This window comes from Tauraco erythrolophus, chromosome 1, assembly GCF_009769465.1.
Source record: "Tauraco erythrolophus isolate bTauEry1 chromosome 1, bTauEry1.pri, whole genome shotgun sequence".
Lineage (NCBI taxonomy): Eukaryota > Metazoa > Chordata > Aves > Musophagiformes > Musophagidae > Tauraco > Tauraco erythrolophus.
The window spans coordinates 58,579,964-58,600,360 of record NC_141465.1 but is presented as its reverse complement, the minus strand read 5'-3'; the positions used below and the strand labels follow the sequence as shown (position 1 = coordinate 58,600,360).

At 42.6% G+C, this 20,397-nt stretch overlaps 1 protein-coding gene across 1 annotated transcript; it reads left to right on the top strand.

Annotated features, from left to right (window-relative positions):
• The first annotated feature begins 7,936 nt into the window (after positions 1-7,936).
• ASMT (acetylserotonin O-methyltransferase) lies at positions 7,937-18,013 on the top strand. The gene is made up of 8 exons (XM_009979890.2): positions 7,937-8,940; positions 10,779-10,953; positions 12,154-12,283; positions 13,875-13,943; positions 14,472-14,590; positions 15,349-15,489; positions 16,788-16,910; positions 17,558-18,013. Exons 1-8 carry the CDS (start codon positions 8,869-8,871, stop codon positions 17,767-17,769), a joined length of 1,041 nt encoding a protein of 346 aa, XP_009978192.1. The 5' UTR covers positions 7,937-8,868; the 3' UTR covers positions 17,770-18,013.
• Positions 18,014-20,397: the final 2,384 nt, after the last annotated feature.

The following is a 20,397-nucleotide window of genomic DNA, read 5'->3' as shown; positions in this document are numbered from 1 at the left end:
ATGAGTTGCATGTTACTTATGTCTCGTTACATCAGTTACATATCTTATTTCATTTATCTGTCAATATTCAGGGTTTGGTTTTGTTTTGATGGCTTTGTTCCCCTGGCTTATAAGCAGGAATATAGATTTATTCACTGTTTTATCAGAACATCAAGGATTTGGGTGAGCAAGATGGTAAGTTTTTGTTTCTTCTCCATTAGACTACTGTTTGAAAAGTTGTAGCCTGGATTTCAGCTTTCATCTTGACAGAACACATGGCAGCCTCAGGGCTATAGGGTAGAGACGGAAAGAAATCCTTGAAGATGATGGAAGACTTCAGCACAAGTCATTCCCCCAGAACTGTTAAGCTTATTCCATGCATTTGACTTCATTTTTTTTGTCCTGCCTTCAAACTCTGAAGCTCTTCCCATGCCATTGCAAAGCCAACAACTCACATAGTTCCAAACTTCTTGCTCTGTGTCAGGCAGTCAATTTGAACCTTACTTTAAGGTCAGCCTTTGTTGCTGGGAAAAGCTGGAGTTCACTCTTTACTGGTATGTTTTTTTCCTTCAATAGTGGAAAAATTTCACAGTGAGCAGGACTGGTGGGGTATAAATATGGGGTGTAAACTCCATTAAACCATGGATCGGGCAACTCCACAGTGGAGCACTGTGTTCATGGCTGCTCAAAAGAGGCCTCTGAGCCCTATTCTACTTACTGAGTGTCAAGAAATGCCCAGGGTTTCTTCTGATGTTCTACCTCCATTCTTAAGTCACACAATGAGACAGGAAGAGAGTTTTCTCAGTTATGAGAATGCACCTCTTTTATTGCACTCAGCTCCGGGAGAGAAGTGCCACATCTGCCACTGCAGAACACAACGTCTCCCTTTTGTCCGCACAGAGGTGCCAGGAGGATAATACAGAGCCAGCGGGCACCCACCTTGGTCTTGATGATGTGTAGGGTTCAGAATTGTATTAATTGTCTGATGGCACAATGCAGTGTGTAACCTCTTCCTCTCTGAGGATGAGGACTCTCATCACAGACTGCACACAGCAAGGTCTGAGCTAAAGGGGGTGGGAAGGCAGTGTGGCAAAGCTCCCAAGCCTCCATGTGCCGTGCAAGAGCTGGTGCATGCGGTCCCTGCGTGTGTTGCTGCCTCACCGTGGCTGTTGGCTCTAGCAGCCAGGAGTGGTTTTCTTGCAGCCCTTGTTAAGCAAAGAAGAACATGAGCCTCGAAAGGGTAAGAAATCCAAGTTCTGTTGCTGTGGACAGTGCTACCACGTTGTCCTGTTACCAGGTAGTCCTGTTCTGACCCTTAAAGAAGGATGTCTCCTGTTTCTGTCTGAGGGCCGATGAGCCTCTACACTTACCAGCCTTTCAGCCTGCGGTTTTCTTTTTATCTCCTGGCCTCAGCCTGCTGTAGGTGACTCAGGAAGCAGCGAATAAGCAGAAACTACAGCTTCTTCACAAGGGCAAGGCCAAGCCCTTCAATATGACTGTTGTGGTGCTTTCCATCTGCTTACTGCTTGCTGTGATAAAGTAATTTTGATAACGTATGAGTCATTGCCAGAAGTAATTGATATTAGTAAGAAGCAGTTACCAAAGCTGTGATGTTTTTTTCTAATTGACTCTACGTTTGTAGAGTAATCTATTCAGTGACCTAGAATAAGGGTATGTGCATGATTAGATATCCATATAAAAAACTTTTGATCTGTTATCTGGAAATATGAAAAAGTATCTTAATTGGAGCTGTTAGAGAAAATGGGAATTTTTGCAGTAGCTCCCAAAATTGTGAGCATAGGACTGTACCAGGCACCACAAGGCTGTAAACACAAACCGATGAGAGCTGATCAGTGCTACCTGGACATTGCACCAGCGTCAGCTTTAGGGCAGTTCTTGAACATTTGTAGGATCATATAATAGACTGTTTTGGCTGCCCATGTTTGATAGCAGCGGTAGAAATGATGTTAGGTTCTGTATGACAGCAATTAAACCAACTAGTTTGGCAGATGCCTTAATTCATAAACGGGTGAGCAAAACTGACCACCAATGCCTTGTATTGCTATACAAGTTAAGGTTTGGGGGTTTTTTACTATAATTAAGGAGAAATACATGTATTGCCTGTGTTTTGATCTGGTATCCTGCCTTTGAGGTTTGGTTATAATCTGGACTCAACACCCCTTTCATTAAGCTCATGTTGTATTCTGTTGGTCTGGCCCTTCCCCAGCTCAATGAATATGTTATTTGCAGAATGTATCTTTTGCTGCCCCACAATAAGTTTGCAGAGTTGTCTCTAGTGTTTGTATAAAGCAGCAGTCTAGTTGCAGTCAATCCTTCAGAACCGGGTGTGCAGAATGGATCTCGTGTCTTGCATTCCTATGTGTGTAAGTATTATTCATATTAAAAGGAAGTGTTATCTCTATCTTTTTTTTTTACTTAATCTGATACTGGGTTCTTGAGGTAGTTTGAAATAGTATGCACCACCATCCTTTAATCATAGCACATAAAATGAGTTTGATCTAGTTCCCCCTCATTTGCTTTATCCCCTGAGTACATCTCCTGCTGCCTCAGAAAAAAACAGTTCATAGAATAGCTCAAACAATTGCTTTGCCATAGTAGTAGGTTACAAAACTTTTGAAGCAGGCTAAGGCTGATTGGAATTGTTTTCTAATTGATATCTAGTGTAGTCTCATGCATTGTCACACCTGCAAAGTGAGCTCTACCTGCTCTGGATGGGATGCCCAGGAGTGCTGTCCTTGGAACTGGACTAGCTGTAAGACAACACAAAGGGATAATGATGTGATAGCTCCACAGTCACTCCCAGACAGCAGTTGGAACCTGCTAACAAAGTGTCTGAACAAGAATTGATCACTCTTGGACCAGGTCTTCCCTGAAATTCTGCATGTGATTCAGACGTCTTTAAATGCTCTGAGGAATTGCGTAGTGGTGTCTGTTACTTGCTACCTTAACTGAAGAAGGGAAGGGTTGGCAAAGTATTTCTCTTCTGCTCAATGTGCCTGACATGGCTTGCTATCGTGGTTTAACCCCAGCTGGGAACTAAGACCCACGCAGCCACTCCCTCGCTCCCCCTGATGGGATAGGGGAGAGAATCGGAAGGCTAAAAGTGAGAAAACTCATGGGTTGAGATAAAGACAGTTTAATAGGTAAAGTAAAAGCCACATGCACAAGCAAAGCAAAATAAGGAATTCATTCACTGCTCCCCATGGGCAGGCAGGTGGTCAGCCATCTCCAGGAAAGCAGGGCTCCATCATGCATAACGGTGACTTGGGAAGACAAACAACATCACTCTGAATATACCCCCTCTTCCTTCTTCTTCCCCTAGATTTATATGCTGAGCATGATGTCATATCGTATGGAATATCTCTTTGGTCAGTTGGGGTCAGCTGTCCCAGCTGTGTCTCCTCCCAACTTCTTGTGTACCCCCAGCCTGCTCGCTTACACTCTGTGTAAGCACTGCTCAGCAATAACTAAAACATCTCTGTGTTATCAACCCTGTTTCCAGCACAAATCTAAAACATAGCCCCATACTAGCTACTGTGAAGAAATTAAACTATTCCAGCCAAAACCAGTACGCTTGTAAGCAGCATAAGACTGTAAAAAAAACATGTGAGGTGAGCCACCAGGTAAAAGGACTTAAGGGGTGCTTGCCCATGGCGAGCCATGGGAACGCTTCTTTCTGAAGTTCTTATTCTGAAGAAGCGGAGGAGAGGATGATCAGTTTAGCAAGTGTAAAATGGCCTGCGCAAGGCAGTTGCGTGTCTACTGATTGCTTTTGTGATGCTTGACAGTACACAAATAATTTCTGGTGTGAGAGCCTGCCTCAGCTGCTGTCCGTCTTGGTTTTGTTTTTACATCTCTTTCTCTTTAAAGTTTTGGCCTCTAACATTTTTAGCTAGTGAACCTGCCCTTCCTCAGGCACACTATGCCTCTTATTTGCTGGGCCTTTCCTGTGACAGAGATCTCAATCTCTGAATTATTTGTTGAGAGATTATTTGCAGGCCAGGAAGTTAAACCACTAATAACTCTGGATTGCTTGTGATGGGCTTTAAAAGTCTCAGTCAGAATTTTTACTGTAAAGAATACTGAGAAGAGAGAGTTTGCTTAGAGAATGAGCTGGATATACAGGATTTCCTGCCCACTCCAAATGTCTGCCAGAAGTATATGTGATGTAAACAGAAAAAAAATAAAATCAGTTAATGTAAAAAGCTGACAGAAGCAATAGTCATGTTACTAGAGAAATGCGTCTATTGTAAAACATGAGAAGAATTAGAAGTTATAAAGAAGAAAATAAGCATTTTGTTAAAACTGGATGTTCTATTTCAAAGGCCAGCTGTGATACTGAGTATCTTGATTTTTTTAGGATTCTTAAAAAAAATTTTAAAAAAGGCCCAAACTGTATTATCTTAGTACACTTCCAGGCCATCTGATATAAGCTGTAAGCTGGGCATACTTAAGAGGCTTAATAATGATAGCAAGGCACAGTTGTTTCCATACTGGCATTACTGAAACTCATTATCGTAGTTCTGAGATTTATACTTACTGCTTGTAAGGAAGGCTGTATGTAAGAAAAGAGTGTCATCTGCCATTTCTCACTGGCAGACACATTAATTTTACTAAATCTGCTTTGTTCATAGATAATTTCTTGCTTTCAAATGTTATGCAAAACTGACGTAGTTATTTTTTTGTGTAGTATTTGTAGTGAGTCATTTAGGCAAAGAAAAATTCATCACCAAAATAGAACCATGGCAGTAAAGTAACAGCTTTAGCCTGTGCATGGTCTGAGCGCTATGACAAAAACCTTGATGTGGTTTTCAGAGAAAGCAAGCCATTGCAATTTCATCTTCATGAATGCATTTGTAGCTTAAAAGCTTAGACTTTAAGCCTCACTAACAATTTACTTGGAAACAGCAACACGCTGTGTGTGGCTTTGCATCAATCTGGTGTGGGTTATCTGCAACCCTCATCCCCTACATCTCGCTACCAGTAGTAATCCCATTAGATGATTACATCTGGTGTCCTCAACAGACAGATTTAGTCATCATTGAAAAATTACTTCAAGTGGATTTAATTAGCTGTGTGGTCATTTTATTACCAGCGCCTCTCGTACCCTATAACTTTGCCTTAAGTGAAGTGAATTTATGGCCCGCTAGGACATGCTAGTCTACAGTTGTGCGCATAACTGTCTGTTATTTAGTCAAAACTACAAGAATCAAGGGTTGAGCGGTTTTGTACTCATGAATCTTTAATGCAGCTGTACTAAATGTCACTGTAATATCTGATTACCAATTTGTGGCTGAGTCATTTGAGGAAGGTGGTCTGTAAGCTGGTGAGAGCAGTTAGCTCTTCCTAGACTTGTTTTGTTTAGCTCAATGGAAGAGAAATGTATATTTCAGCATGGCGAGCATTTGCTTGCAGTGTGGCTGATGGCCTGGATCTGAATAGCTGTTATGATCTCAGAAATAGGAAATCTTCAAGCTTGGGCAAAATTGCACCCATTTGTTGCTCAGTAACAGGCAGGCAGAAACTGGCCTTTAGCAGAGAAGTATTTTTATTTTCCTACACCTTTCTAATCTTTTGGCTAATGATATTTATCTTTGGCTAGTGATATTGATCTATGTACAATTTATTTATCTTATTTTACTTGGAGAAGAGGGAAAACTATTGAGGGGGTCTCTTTAGCTTGGAGAAGAGGAGACTGAGGGGTGACCTCATTAATGTTTATAAATATGTAAAGGGTGACTGTCATGAGGACGGAGCCAGGCTCTTCTCACTGGCATCCGATGATAGGACAAGGGGAAATGGATATAAGCTGGAACATAGGAGGTTCCGCTTAAACATGAGGAAGAACTTCCCAGTAAGGGTAACAGAACACTGGAACAGGCTGCCCAGAGAGGTTGTGGAGTCTCCTTCTCTGGAGATGTTCAAAACCCACCTGGACGCATTCTTGTGTGATCTGATCTAGGTGGTCCTACTCCGGCAGGGGGATTGGACTAGATGATCCTTTGAGGTCCCTTCCAATCCCTAACATTCTGTGGTTCTGTGAAAGAAGTTGAACTGGTTATCCATATGGATGGAGACTTAGTGAGAAGTTTTTGAGCTTTCTTTTCCTATAGAGCTGTCTCTGGAGTGGATCTGAGGAACTGAAAAAGGTGTAGCACGTTCACTAAGAGTGGGTCCAGATTTGGGCAAGTGAATGAGCTCTGCAGACCCACACTTAGCACACGTGTAGACGGAAGTTCCTAAATAGAAACTGAGATCATGCACACTCCTTGAGGTGGAGATAGCAGGGGAAGATGTCCATTATGAATGTAGCTGTGTTCTTGAAACCTGTTGTCCAGGCTTTTCCTTCAGAGAAACCATGTCTTGTTAAATAAAAGGCTGCGCAGATTCAGTCATTCTGGCAGAGAGGTGTCTTGTGGTCTCCAGCCTCCACAGTACAAAATAAACAGAGTATAAGCATCTAACCTGTACTGAACAGTGAAGCCTGGTGCACTAGTAAGACGGTAACACTGTATTTACGGGCTATGTTGGCCAGAATGAGGAGGTCTAAGTGTTTCTACAGTTTGGTGTTTCCTGTAACTTTTGTATGTTTGGACCTAGTGTTCTGGCAACACAGGAGACCCTGTGATGTTAGAACCTGGGGAACGGGTACTGTTGCTGAGTTGTGTACAGAGGGGAGACAGGCTGATAACTGTGACATCTGCTTAGCTAACTTTAACACTTGAAGTAGGTTTCTATTTCACTATTCGCTAAAAAAAATAATTATATCTTTTGGCTGAAATGTAAGGATCTGAATGGTAAGTACAGATTTACAGTGAAACTTTTTGGTTGAGAAAGTTTCACTGCATCCATAAGATCATCCGAAGGAACGTGGAAAATTTTATACTGGCCTGTTTCTTCTAAATTCAGGCAGGTTCAAAAGAGAAGCACAGGACTAACCTTCAGCAGCAGCATATAAATACAACCTTACTTACTAGGAAAGGAAGAGAACATAAAAAAGTTATGCTGGGACAAAGTTAAGTGCAGTCTTTAAACATACACCAAGCTAAGGTACACAAAATGTTGAGCTGCATGTTGATCACTGTATTGCTCAAGTTTTTCCCATTAACTTGATTGCTGAAGCATGGAGAAAGCTACCACTGAAGAAAATGCTGTTTCATAACATTTCACTCTCCCTGTATTACCTAAGTCAGGTCTCATTTAATCTTGTTGCCTGAAGGGTCACTAAACATGTGATATAAAAACTGTGGGCCTTTCCTTGATCAATAGGGTCTTTTCTCACCTGAGAGCTGCAGCATCTGCCCAAAAAGGCAATATGGGCCAGATGGCAGGCATTTACAAGCTGGAGCAATGGACGGTGGGGCAGAGAGGTTTCAGGAAAATAATCCAGGGTTTTAATTTTCTGATGAATGACCTATGAGGCATGTTCTCCATGAAGTTGAAATCCATACCACATCTGGCACTTGGCAGTCATTTCATCGTTTCTTCCCAAGGACTTTCTGCATGTCCCTGGTTGGTTTTGCGGAGAAGGGGAGGAAGACTGTGGCAGCCAGCTGGAAAACATGGAACGTTTTGTCACCTCTCGGCACCCTGCTCTGCCGAAACATGTCAAAGCACAAGTGGGACACCCCTGCTGTGCTGCTGGTATCAAACAGGCATTGCCTTCTGAGTCGGTATGTGGAGGGACCTGCAGAAAACGGAAGAGGAAGAAGAGTACATTTAATTCCTTGTAGACTTCGCCTGAGTGTTGTCAAAGCAAAGTAGTCACTGCGACAAAGCAGCGCAGCAAACAGACTCTTACAGCTTCTCTTCGGACTGGCTGCTTCTGTACTTAGGGATGGGGTGTACCTTACTGCTAGCCCCAGGGTCACCTGGACCCGTGCCCATCACAGCAAGTTTCAACTCCCCTCTAGCTGCTCCCCTGTATTTCTTTTATCCTTTCTATGGACACAGCTTGCAAAGCAGGCCAGAGGATCACATCCTTGGATGGAAATTACTCCAGGCACAGGCTGTGGTGGGATGCCTTCTCCTTCAGCTCCTTGTGTGGACTCTGCTCTCAGATTATTGCCTTGGCAGCTTGTCTGCTGTGTAGTAGTTATGCCAGTAATTTTCCTTGCGTGGGGAAGGACTAAGGTCTTGGGTACAGGACCCAGAGCTCAAGGCTGAACAAGTCTCTCTTTCAGCATGGTGAAAGTAAGTGCTGTGCATATGCTTGAGTGAGGGGTGAGTGAAATTAAGGCCATGGGAGATGCCAGGCTTGGCCAGGAGTATGCTGTGACCACTCAGAGCTGAGCTGATATTCCTTCAGTCTTAAACCCCTGGGAATGTCCACATTTCACCTGAAGAATTGTGTTGCCAAATTGTCAACTTTCCTCTGGTGTCATGTCATTGGGCTGACTGCAACATGTGAGGATTTCTATTCTTGGGAAGTCTTCCAGCATCAAAATGTCAGCCCAGTGGAGTAGAGCTGCTTTGGAACAAGCCTCAGGTAAGACTCTGCTTTGGTTTATGAACTCAGTTTTATTGCACCAAGTTCAGGTTCTTGATGCTGTTCTGTACCGATTTCTATTTTGTTTGTTACAAACTTTGAAGTGCTTCTAAAGTACCAGCATGTTTAACTGACTGCATATAAGCTTTAATCTGTAGCTTCTTTAGTCTTGTACTTGATGATGGAAGAGCCAAAGAAACAGCTGAACCTGGTAGAAGAGTCCATCAAAGCCAAATAACTTAGCTAACACGTTTTGTAACCAGTGTGTTTCTCAGAAGCAATAAGATTAAGTGGATCATGTGGTGTGCTCTGTGCCTGGTGGAAAGAAGCTTATTTAAATTAAGAGGAGCAGAGAATCTGTGCCTCAGTCCAGAAAGAAAATGAGTTCCACAGAAGACCTTGACTATCCTCAAGTCATCTTGCAATATAACAGTGGATTTTTAGTCTCAAAGGTAAGAAATATAACTCAGTCTTGGATAGATGCCTAAGAGTATGCAGACAGAAATATTCAAGGATCTCACTTTAGGTCCTGAATATAATAAGTCTTTGGAGCAAAAACTATCTCATACAAGGGCATCCTGCCTGCTTATCTAGTCAGGAAGGAAATTTGAAAAGAGAAAAGATTTGAAAGTGATCTGGCCCCTCAGGATAGACTTAGCATTTATTGAGACCTCTCTGAACTTTGGGGGCTTGGATGAGCAGACCTTGTCTGTGCATAACACTTTATAAAAACCACAGGAGTTTATAGCTGAGGGCTTGCTCTCTGACTGCTTCAAATATGAAAGGTTCCTTTGGTGGTGCGATTTCTTCTCGCTTTTCATTTTTGGAATTTGAGAAACAGAGAGCTGACTTGAATAGCCTTTTTCCCCTCCTTGTTAAACTGTGCAAAGAACCAGATTTTTCAAATATCTTCTCAAAGAATTTCCTTCCCTCTCCCATGGTTTGTCTGTATGTATTATGTAGAAGGCTGAGCTTGAGAACTTCTGTGTATTGCCTCTTCTCAGGTGAAAGAAAAAGTCTAGTATAATGACTGTTTTTCCAAACAGCATTTGATTAATGCACAAAGGTAGAACTAGTAGTTTCACTTTCCTTATTTTTACTGATATTATTTGCCTTTTTGTGTGTGTAAGCACATGAGCATGAAATGACAATATCCAGTGCAGTGGAGATTTTTTCCTCATTTACTATTTAGTTGCCTTTCCTATTGTCCCTTGCTGCACCTCTGGCCAACATGATAAAGGAAGGAATGCTCTTTGGGTTGTGCAAATACTGCTGCATCCTAAGGCTCCAGGAAGGCAGAGCTGACAGTAAGGAGAGGAAAAATGGCTAATGAAAAATCTTTTTGCTCATTGAGAAAGAGGAGTGCCCAATGTTTTCCAAATTGACACTGGTACTATGTTTTTGAGAAACAATCTCAACTTTGATTAAACCATGTTTTTACTGAGGGAAGGAGCTTCCCATGGACTTTATCAAATCATTTGTAGATACAGGCAGTCAATTGACTTGATGCCTTTGTTACTGTTTTAAGAGTGTTTGTGTGGCCAGAGAAATATGCTAATACTTGTAAACTTCGCTGTATGCAGCTAAAGAAGGGTTTTTTCTTATGTATGGTTACATCTGTCTGTCTGAAGGTTGAGGGTTCTTTGGGGAGATGTTACACATCTTCTCTATGAAAAGACAGGGCAATTCTGCTGGCCCAAATGAGGCAGTCCTTTTGTTTGAAAGTAACATCCCTCTTAACCAAACTGCCTGAGTCAGTCAGGGAGACCACTGTAGTCAGGCACATCAATCCCTGAAAATAGGGTCCATAGAGTGGAATATTCCCCCCTGCTGCAAGCCATAGGAGAGTCCCCAGGGTTCACTGGCGCATACATTAGATTCCTAGTTAAAAAATAAAAACAACAATAGAAAAACCCACCACCACACAGTCTTGCCTTGCACTCTCCAGGCAAAAAACAAGAGAGACTGAGAATGTGCTCTGAAACTAAGGAAGAGGCAGGAACATTCACACCCAAACACTGGTCTCTAAATGTGAACCTTTGTGAGCCAAAAACATTGGCTGGCTTCACCAGAAAAGGAAAAGAAATGACAAAACGTGCACTACAAGCACTGTATGATATTATCGGTGTTCAGAGAAACTTAGATTTAATCATTGGACTTGTTAATATGAAATATGATTTTACATTAAAAAAATATTATGTGTATGTTTTCCCAACAAAGCAACTTCAGAAATGCAGTACACTTTGGTGCTTTCATCTGATCCTTCACTTCCACCTTTCCTTACCCCCAGGTTATGTTCACTGCCTGTGAGTTGGGGGTGTTTGATCTTCTCCTGGAGTCAGGAGAGCCTCTGTCTTCAGATGCCATTGCTGTGCGCTTGGGTACCAGCACCACAGGGATGGAAAGACTGCTGGATGCCTGTGTGGGATTGAAGCTCTTGGCAGTAGACCTGACACAAGAAGGAGGTAATAATGGCAGAAGAAGGGGAAGAAACTAAAAGACTTAAACCTCAGATGGTTTTGAAAGTGAGGCAAGGTGTGTGGGAGAGGTGATATCTAGTGTTAGGCCAGTTACCGTAGCTGGAAGGAGGAGAGAATCACTTGGGAATGCCTTCCCCTCTTCAACTGAAAGAGAAGCAGCAAATGTCAGCATGATTAAAGGTGTAAAGTAAAACCCAGGTGAAGGGCTCTATATCCCTAAAGTTATTAGTGCAAGAGCCTCAAGTGACCTTGGAGAAGATATGCAGGGTCTCTGCAGAGCTGGTCTCAAGAAAACTCTGAGGTTCGGGCATAATTTTAAACCTTAGAACAAAATGCGAGGGTGGATAGGCAAAAGCATGATTTAAAAACATGTTTTGTGTTTCTTTGGGGTTTTACCACCATGTGAAGTATTTTGTTAGATTGCTGATCTGAATTGAGAGGTGATGCACGTTTGCCCTTGCATCAGAGATGTTGAGCCCACATAGTCAGAAGGGATCTGTGGCCATCAGACAGCTGGTCAGGACTCGCCAGAGTCTTGCAAGTTGTGTCCCTTACTTTGGCTTGTGTTGCCTTGCGTTGGGCTTACAGTAGTTGCCCAATGAGTTTAGGGAGAACAGGATCTGTCTTTTACATTCCTTTTGTATGCCAGTCCTGTGAGTGAGCTATGCCACTGCAGATGTATTGGAGGAAGTGGGAGAGATTTCTGTTAGTCCTTTAGGCATTCATCTGTCTGCCGAAGGTCCTGCCCTAGTGAACTGAGAGAGGGTAGGTGTGGCTGGCATGCCATTTTGGAGACTTGTCTTCCACTTGCTAACTTTGTTGATCAGAAAAAAGACTTGGCTGCAAGGACTTCTCATTTAAATAGAGCATACCAAAAGCTTCCTCTGATAGCAGAAGCCTATAGGTAAATGATGACACTTGTAAGGCATTCCCCTTGTTCTTGAAGGAAGTGTTTGTGCTGGAGTAAATATAAGTGGATAGTGTTTACTCTCATTGAATGGATCAATACGCATTTCAGCAGCCCTTACCCACTGCTCATTGCAGTGGAAGGGTTGATTGTAGAAGCAACGTGGTTGTGTCTTTGGTCATATGGACATCTTCTGGTGATAAATACCATGCTGTACAAAAGGCTTGGTAAGGTGGTATATCATACATTTTAGTAAATATATTTATTTCACCCTTTAGCCCTCTACAGAAACACAGAAATTTCCAACATCTATCTTACAAAATCAAGTCCCAAGTCTCAGTATCATATTATGATGTACTACTCCAATACAGTCTACTTGTGCTGGCACTACCTGGCTGATGCTGTGAGGTAAGGAGGAGTGTTGTGCTGTCTGTTACAGATTGCTTTGCGGCATCTGTGTGGCTGCTTTAAGCAGTGTGTTTCTGGGGAAGGACACAGTGAGGATTCTGGCTGGCTCTTGGAAAGAAAAAACAACTGACCATTTTGGCTGTTAACATGACCAGTATGTGTTCTTGTTTTTTCCTGTTTTTCCATTTGTGTGTGTTCTTGTTTTCCTTTTCCTTCTGATGATAGAGATGATCTAGGAATCAGATTTTTGTGTGTTTGACCTTCAGGAAAGCACAGAGCATTACAGTGTCTTTTACTTGAGGAGATGTAGACAAAGTAAATGATGAGTGAAGTTGGCTAAGTATACTGCTGTTGCAAAGGTGTATAGAAGTAGTTTAATATAGGGTTGGAGTCTCACTTGTTCCAGTCTGTGCAACTGATGATCAAACATGGTGTTTGTGATGGTGATGATTGCACCAGTCTCATACATTTAACTGAGATGTGTTCCCATAAATCATGGAATCATGGAATAGTTTGAGTTGGAAGGGACCTTAAAGATTATCTAGTTCCAATCTCCCTGCCATGGGCAGGGACACCTTCCACTACATCAGGTTGCTCAAAGCCCCATTGTCATGGTTTAGGCTGGCTGGCAGCTAAATGCCACACAGCTGCTCACTCACTCTCCCCCACCCCTGGGAAACAGGGAAGAGAATTAAAGGAGAAAAGGGAAGGAGACTTGTGAGTTGAGGTAAGGACAATTTAGTACTAATATAAAATTAAAAGTAGTAATGATAAAACAATAATATATGGATATATATATACATATAATGCTAATAATATATACGAAAAAGTGATGCACAGTGTAATTGCTGACCACCCAATGACCAACACCTGTCCCATCCCAGTAAATGATTCTGAAAGAGCTAAGTCCTGATGTTACAATCCTGGATGAGCGAGAGGCCTGAAAAATGAGGGTGAGAGAGAGGTAATGCTCCAAGAGTGTGAGCCCCTGGAAGAGCAAAGGCCTTCCTTTCCGGTCAGCCCTCTTGCCCTCTTCTATATACTAGGTATGACGTTGCATGATATGGAATGCTCCATTGGCCAATTTGGCCCTCAATCCTAAGTCTAAGTTCAAATCATAAGGGGAGTTGTGGGCCTTTTGTCCCAGCCATGCTCCCCCCAGCCTGTTGTGCTCCTGCGCACTGGCAAGAACTGAAGACCTGAAAGGTCCTTAATCTCTCAGCACCAACTATAAACATCAGTGCACTATCAACATTCCTCTCATAGCCAATTTCAGACTAAAACCAAACCACAGAGCTCTTCTAGCTGCTAAAAAGAAAAACTAACTCTGTCACAGTCAAAACCAGGACACTCATCCAACCCGGCCTTGAAAAGAACCAGTCATTCTTGTGAAAGGTTGAGAAATGTATCAGCACATTTTGGGGTGGCAAATGAGAGTGCCTTTACAGCCGTTACAAACAGGCTGACATATATTCTCTACGAAGTTGACCACCTTCCACAGTGATGAACTGGCTGAAACTACAGCCCCGAGGTGCGTCTGGGGTAAAATAAAAAGAAATCCACACTCATATGCTTTTGGTTGCTGTTTTAGAGAAGGAAGAAACCAATATGAAAGAGCTTTTGGCATTTTACCTAAGGACCCTTTTGGAGCAATGTACAGGTAATCATTAGTATATTTATAGAAATTTTGTTCTTATTATTGTAGAAAAAAATAATGTTTTTAATTATGGCTCAGGGCAAATAAATACAATGATGTGAGAATCCCACTCATCAGAACCATCATGCAGCATTTTCCTTTCTCTACAATATCCATTCCTGGGACACTGTTTGATAATTTGAATAGAAGTATATAATTTCCTATTCTGAAAACTGATCACAGGTCTCTGGCACAGAGGTAGTGATAGTTAAAGGAAAAAAAAAAAATCCCTTTGAAGCCTGAGAATTAACAGCGTAATACACTGTTGGACTTCACTAGTATTAACGCCCTATTTAAACGCACGAATGTATAGCTGGACTCTGGCTACAGTAACACTCAAGGTAGGTTTATATGCAAAGAGAATATATTCTGTGTAAATAAAAACAGAGATTAGTGTTCAACCTAAAACTTGTAATAACAGTTATGTGGTAGGAATCACCAAGGATATTGTAGGTTACCTTTCCTATGTGCTGTGTCTGTTTGCATTATCAGATCAGAAGAAGAAATGCTGAAATTCATGGCTGGCCAGAACTCCGTATGGAGTATATGTGGCAGAGATGTTCTTGCCGCATTTGATCTTTCCCCTTTCACGCAGATCTATGACCTGGGAGGTGAGTATGAACAGATCTTGTTTAACGAGCCTCTGAACTGTTGTCTTTTACAAACTCTGAAAAGAAAAATAACTCCTATGTTATTTGATGGGCAAAACAATGAAAAGCAGGATGTATCTCAGCAATAAGGGGAGCATTTTACTGTCTTGGTTAAGTTAAAAAGAGAAATGTGAGAGTGGTGAGAGCATTAGGAAGCTGAATGCTTTTCTCTACAGTCTCATTTGTGTGAGTAGTGGCTTATCCCCTTGTGTATGTGGCAGCTTTGGCATTTTTTCCCACCTCCCTTGGTACATTCTTCTAGTTACAGACTCTTTCCCTTGTCCCCTTCAGTCAGTGTCCTCGAGATATTGTCTGCAGCCTCTTACCCTGCAGTGCCCCGCTGTCTCACCACTGCTAAGCGCTGCCAGGATTCATGGGACAGGTCAGAGTCCCTCACTGCTTCCCCAGTGCCTGATTTAGTGGCTGTTTTTCATTTCCCGCCTTCCAGCATCCACAGCTGGATCTGGCTGAGGGGTGCGTAAGAGCGGTAAGGGCTGGGGCTGACCCCATGGGGCTGGGGACCTGGAGCTTCCTGCAGAGCAACTGGAGGCAGTGGCCTCTCCTGTCCCTCTTCTTCCCTTTCAGCAACACACGGGGAATTAATTGCCTTTCCAGCTTCCATGAAGCTGAACGCACTGTTGCCTGCATCGCTTCAAGGGGGTGTTGCTGAACAGGTTGTTTTTTTTGTCAGCACTGACCTTCTTTTGCTCTCCCCAAAGGAGGTGGAGGAGCTTTGGCCCGGGAGTGTATTTCTTTGTACCCAAATTCCACGGTCACAATTTATGACCTGCCGAAAGTAGTGCAAGTGGCCAAAGAAAAATTTATTCCCCCTGAGGAGCGTCGGATCGCTTTCCATGAAGGTAGGTGCCAACAGCGGTGTAGTGTTGTCACAGCTGTTGCTCCTGAGCCCCTTGTCTCTGCTCAGAGGTACCATACTGGAGGCTGAGGTCTCCAGCTGCCCCGTATGTGGGCAGACTGTCGCAAACTGCAGCTTCTCCAGCCCACGTCTGCAGTTCATTGCTACTGCAGGGCTGTCCCAGCTGTGCATCTGCAGTGCATCTGCAGCTACCTTCTATCAAAGATGCGACTGTTATCCAGCAACCCAGAAGCTCTGTACTCCTGAACAGAACTATTTGATGTCTTCAGAACAAGAGTACTTTAAAAAAAAAAAAAAAAGTCCTGCAATTTTGAAAATCTGTCGTGCCATGTTATAAATCTTCCTAACATTCCCTTTTCTCCTGTGCAGACCTCCTGGCAGATGTGCAGGGCGCCAGGCCTGCTCTGAGCAAGGGGTGTTCCTTCTCTGGTCACGATTTAGTGGCCTTAATGTCCTAGATATTTCAGGCTTTGAATGTGGGTGAGCCAGACCATATTCCTCTTGCCTAGTCCATAGACCTTGCATGGTCTTTGCACCATCTGTGATGAAAATGAATGTAGCCAGAGCTGATTTTTAATGTTTACAAAAGCCTTCAAGGCGTTGGAATGACTTAACATTGCTTGAAGCTCAGAGAGAGGAAAGAAACCTTGAGGAGGGAGTATATAAAAACAAAGATGGAGAAACGCAGGAAATGCTATGTGTGCTGGTGGTGCACAAATACGGGAGCAGAAATGACAAAGACGCACAGAGAAAAACCTGAATGCAGTATACCTGGTGCTGAACAAAAGGCATAATGATGAAGCTAGTGCTAGGAGGTGAGAGTTGTGTATTTTCTCCTTATGGATTTATGATGCAGCTCTGTGGCTGCTGAAAGTCTTTGAAAATTTGCTTACATAAAGGAAATACATTCCTTTTTTCCATGACAGAAACCATAAGAAACTGTCTTCTCCTTTTAATGCTTTATGAATCTGAATTCCTATCATTGGGGAAAACTTAGACTCAAGTGTTTTCCTGTTCATCAAAAGCTATTTCAGGTGAGCTGCTGCTTTTAAACGTTTTAGACCTTCTTGAACCTGAACAAGAACAAAATCACTTGTGCAGTGCCGCAGAGGGCTTTCACCTGCTAATTCTGTTGCTGTCTGATGTGGGTGGGTGATGGATATGGCAAGCCCAGAGTCTGTAGAACTGTACAGAACTGAAAATATTTGCTCAACTCAGCCATCTGTGTTTCGGGAGTTTTGTGTAGTACAGGAGTTCTGTGTAATAATTCTTGCTTTACAGGAGATTTCTTTAACGAATCAGTTCCAGAAGCTGAACTGTATATCTTATCCAAGATACTGCACGATTGGGATGATGACAAATGTAGGCAACTGCTGGCAAAAGTCTACAAGGCTTGCAAACCTGGTAGGTGTGAGTTCTTGAAGAGCAGTGAGACTCTGACCTATCAGTAATGTGAAGCATAGCACTCTTCATGCTCAATTTGCGTGGGAGAGTTTCAGTGCAGGAGTTTCTTGGTTTATTCTTTTGCTTTCCTAAGCCAGCCGTGTGCAGCTGAGCCAAATGGGGCCTAGTCTATGTTGTCATTACCCATCTTCGGGTTTTAGTCTCCTTTGCTACAGGCACTCATCTTTCAAGGTATTTAGATGTAAGAATAGGGGATTTTGGATATTGTTTAGATAGAAAGGTGTATACATTATAGTAAAAATTCCATTAAGCATCACATTGAACCCTCGAAGCTCTCTAAACACTGCCTACAGAGCTGGGCTCCCAGCAAAATCAGTAAGCTCCTGTGGATTTCAGCTGGGGGATATGGGAGATTTCCATCCGAGCCACAGCATCCCCTGCAGCCCTGGTACATCAGTACCTATGTAGCCAAGCAGAGGCATGCTCTGATGCTTTTGCTCTTTCATTGTCTTCTGTGATGCTGAAATATGACTTAACATAGAGGCTGCTTCTTCCTGAAACTAAATGTTAGGATCTATTAACTCAGCTGAAAAATGTCTCGTCTTCTCAGAGCTCAGTGTGTGTTTTATTTCTCTTTATCCAACCAGGCGGTGGAGTGCTGCTGGTTGAATCACTTCTGAATGAAGATAGAAGTGGGCCTTTAGAAACCCAACTGTATTCCATGAATATGTTGGTGCAGACAGAAGGAAAGGAGCGAACAGCAGCAGAGTACAGCAAGCTCCTCGAGGCAGCTGGCTTTGGAGCGATTCAAGTCAAGAGGACTGGAAAACTCTATGATGCTGTTTTAGGAAGGAAATAACAATATCTCTTTTATGTACCTAATAAGATAGAGTAAGTGGAGGAATGCGGTATTCTCTTCTTAGAGGGGAATCATCAACTTAGCTTTTAGTTAAGGCAGCCAACTTTTTTGTAAGCTGATACATTGTCAGGAGAATCACTAATGATTGATCTTGAGTGTGCCTGGATTATGAGTCTGGCAGCCTGATCTGGCCTTGCCTTTGCATCTGGAAGGGAGAGAGAGAAATCAACACCTATTCCACAAGAAATAAATAGAAATAAACTACACAATTCTTTTGCAGGTTATCTGCTTCATATTTTTTCTTTCTTTTGAATTTTAACACTGTATCTGACAAAAGCAAAGCTGAATTTCTACTTGAACTCCTGTAAAATAAAACTGATCTCCATGCTGTGCTCTGTTACCTGAATTTTTGTTCCTGAGGAACTGATATACTACAAACAAACCAAATTATGTCTCCTTGTGGTTAATCTTTTCAGAGTTCAGGAGAAATCCTGTCTGAGCTTTGGGGAATTTGGCATGAAAAATGATACTAATTTTTTATTTCCTCTAGATTTGATTTAAGTGATAAGAATTTTGTAGCTTGATGACTGGCTGAAGCCTAGGGATGCTCTTTACAGGGCAGGCCCTGAGATGACATCCGAGAGGGAGAACGATGGAGCCAAGTCATTCAGGCACTGGGGAAGTCCTTATTGCATGCTTCCTGCTATTTCTTTAAATCATTTGATCAAGCACAACCTGTTATAACCTACCTAATTCTTGGAAGCAGAATTACAGATTACTGAAGTGAGAAACATTTGGAGAGAGCACCAGAAAGTCACTCTCTGCAGCTGTGGCTTGAGCACTAATTGCATTTGCACATTAAGCTGGATACTAGAGGAGCCTGAGATATTCTTCTCAGTAGCCATCTACGGGAGCCTTTGATGGTAGGAGGAGCATAGTGGGAAAGTAGCCTCAGTAGGGGAAAGCTGGCCGTTTGTCACCTTTTGTGGTATCAAAATCAAATCACAAGGCTGTAATAGCTCTTCTCGTCCTTAGAAGTTACAGGGCACAGTCCATAAGCCACTGTGCAGTTATAGTGGGTTTATGCTTGAGTAGGATCTTGCCCTGTAGATATCAACAGGATACTGCAGGAGTTGGGGCAAGTGGTTTTGGAGATTTCCCTCAGAAGCTGCAGTCACTGTGCAGTGTTCCCTACCTGTGAGATATGTGGCATGAAGGTGACTTTGCCAGGAGCTGCAGCCTGTGAGTAATGTGTTCTGAGTGCTCACTTGCTTTCCTGACAAAGCGAGGTGTTACATCCCGCAGCAGCCAGTCACGAACACAAATAATGTAATGAGGCTGACCAGGTCTTTGTTGATTTCCCCCGCACCCCAAAAAAACAAATGTTCAGAGAAATTATTTTGCTGGTTTGACTGTACCAAGCAGCCGATGAAGCATACTGGGGGGAAAAAATCTTGAAACTCGACTTTCTCTGATGTGCTTTTTGCCCCCAAAAAGTTATATGCCTGTGGACTTCTGGTTGCTTATGTAGCTGTGCTGTTTCCTGAGCCAGTAGACAGTCCAGTCATGGTCAGCGTGCTGCAGCTGCGTATATAAACTGACACATCATATAACCTTGATGGGTCAGAGAATTCCTGTCTTGGCTGGTGTCAGTAGTAATTCTGCCCTTGACTTGAAAAAAATCATGAGCAGGCTGTTTTGGTATGTCAAAACAAGTTCCTTAAATACAGTACTTTGGCATTGACTTGATTCATGACATGCTGTGCATGTCGTTAACTTACCAGTGAGTGGCTTGGGCACAACTTAAGCAAGATGCACACCTGGTTCTAACATGTCTTTTAGCTGTATCAAGGTTCAAAGACAATGGGTCTTTAAAGAACAGGATTGACCCATCAGTACAGATGGAAATGAATGAACTGAAAAATGATGATTGCAGAATTTGAAGATTGTATTTGAAGAAGTATTTAAATGACTTTTAAGGGTTAGATATGATGTCATATCAGAGCAGCTAAACACCAAGGTACGATCACAGTGTGCTATCACTTCTTGTGTGAAGCAGGCTATAGCTTCAGCTACTCGTTTCTTATCTGCTAGTTGACATTTGAGCATCCAGCTTCCTGGAGGACACTAAAGCACTCTTGGCTGCTGTCTTATGCTCAATGACCAAGGAAATACTGGAGTATACATAAGGAAGATACTGAAATTCTGTATTCACCTTCAGAGACCAGACCTTTGAAACCATAAAGTAATGTAATACAAGGACTTGTGCTGTTTTCTTTAGGCTATATTTATTTATCTACTCAGTTCTGGTTTTCCTATTCTTCTTCTTCAACCCTTCTGCCCTTTCCTTTACAGAGTATTTAACCTCCTTGTCCTTCAGAGCCTCTCTTTTCTCCCATGTGCCTTTGACCTTCGTCCATCCTTTAGTCCTTCCTTCCTGACCCAAAGAGAGAAGGTTGCTCTACAAGCACAGAACAAGTCAGTGCCAGAGTAAGAGTGGGCTCAGAGTGCTCTGAGGACCTGCCTTGACAAAGCAGAGGCATAGCTGGTCTCATCAGAACCTCTTCCTTTTTTTTTTTTTTTGCTTTTTTTTTTTCCTTTTTCTTTTCTTTTTCTTTTTTTTTTTTT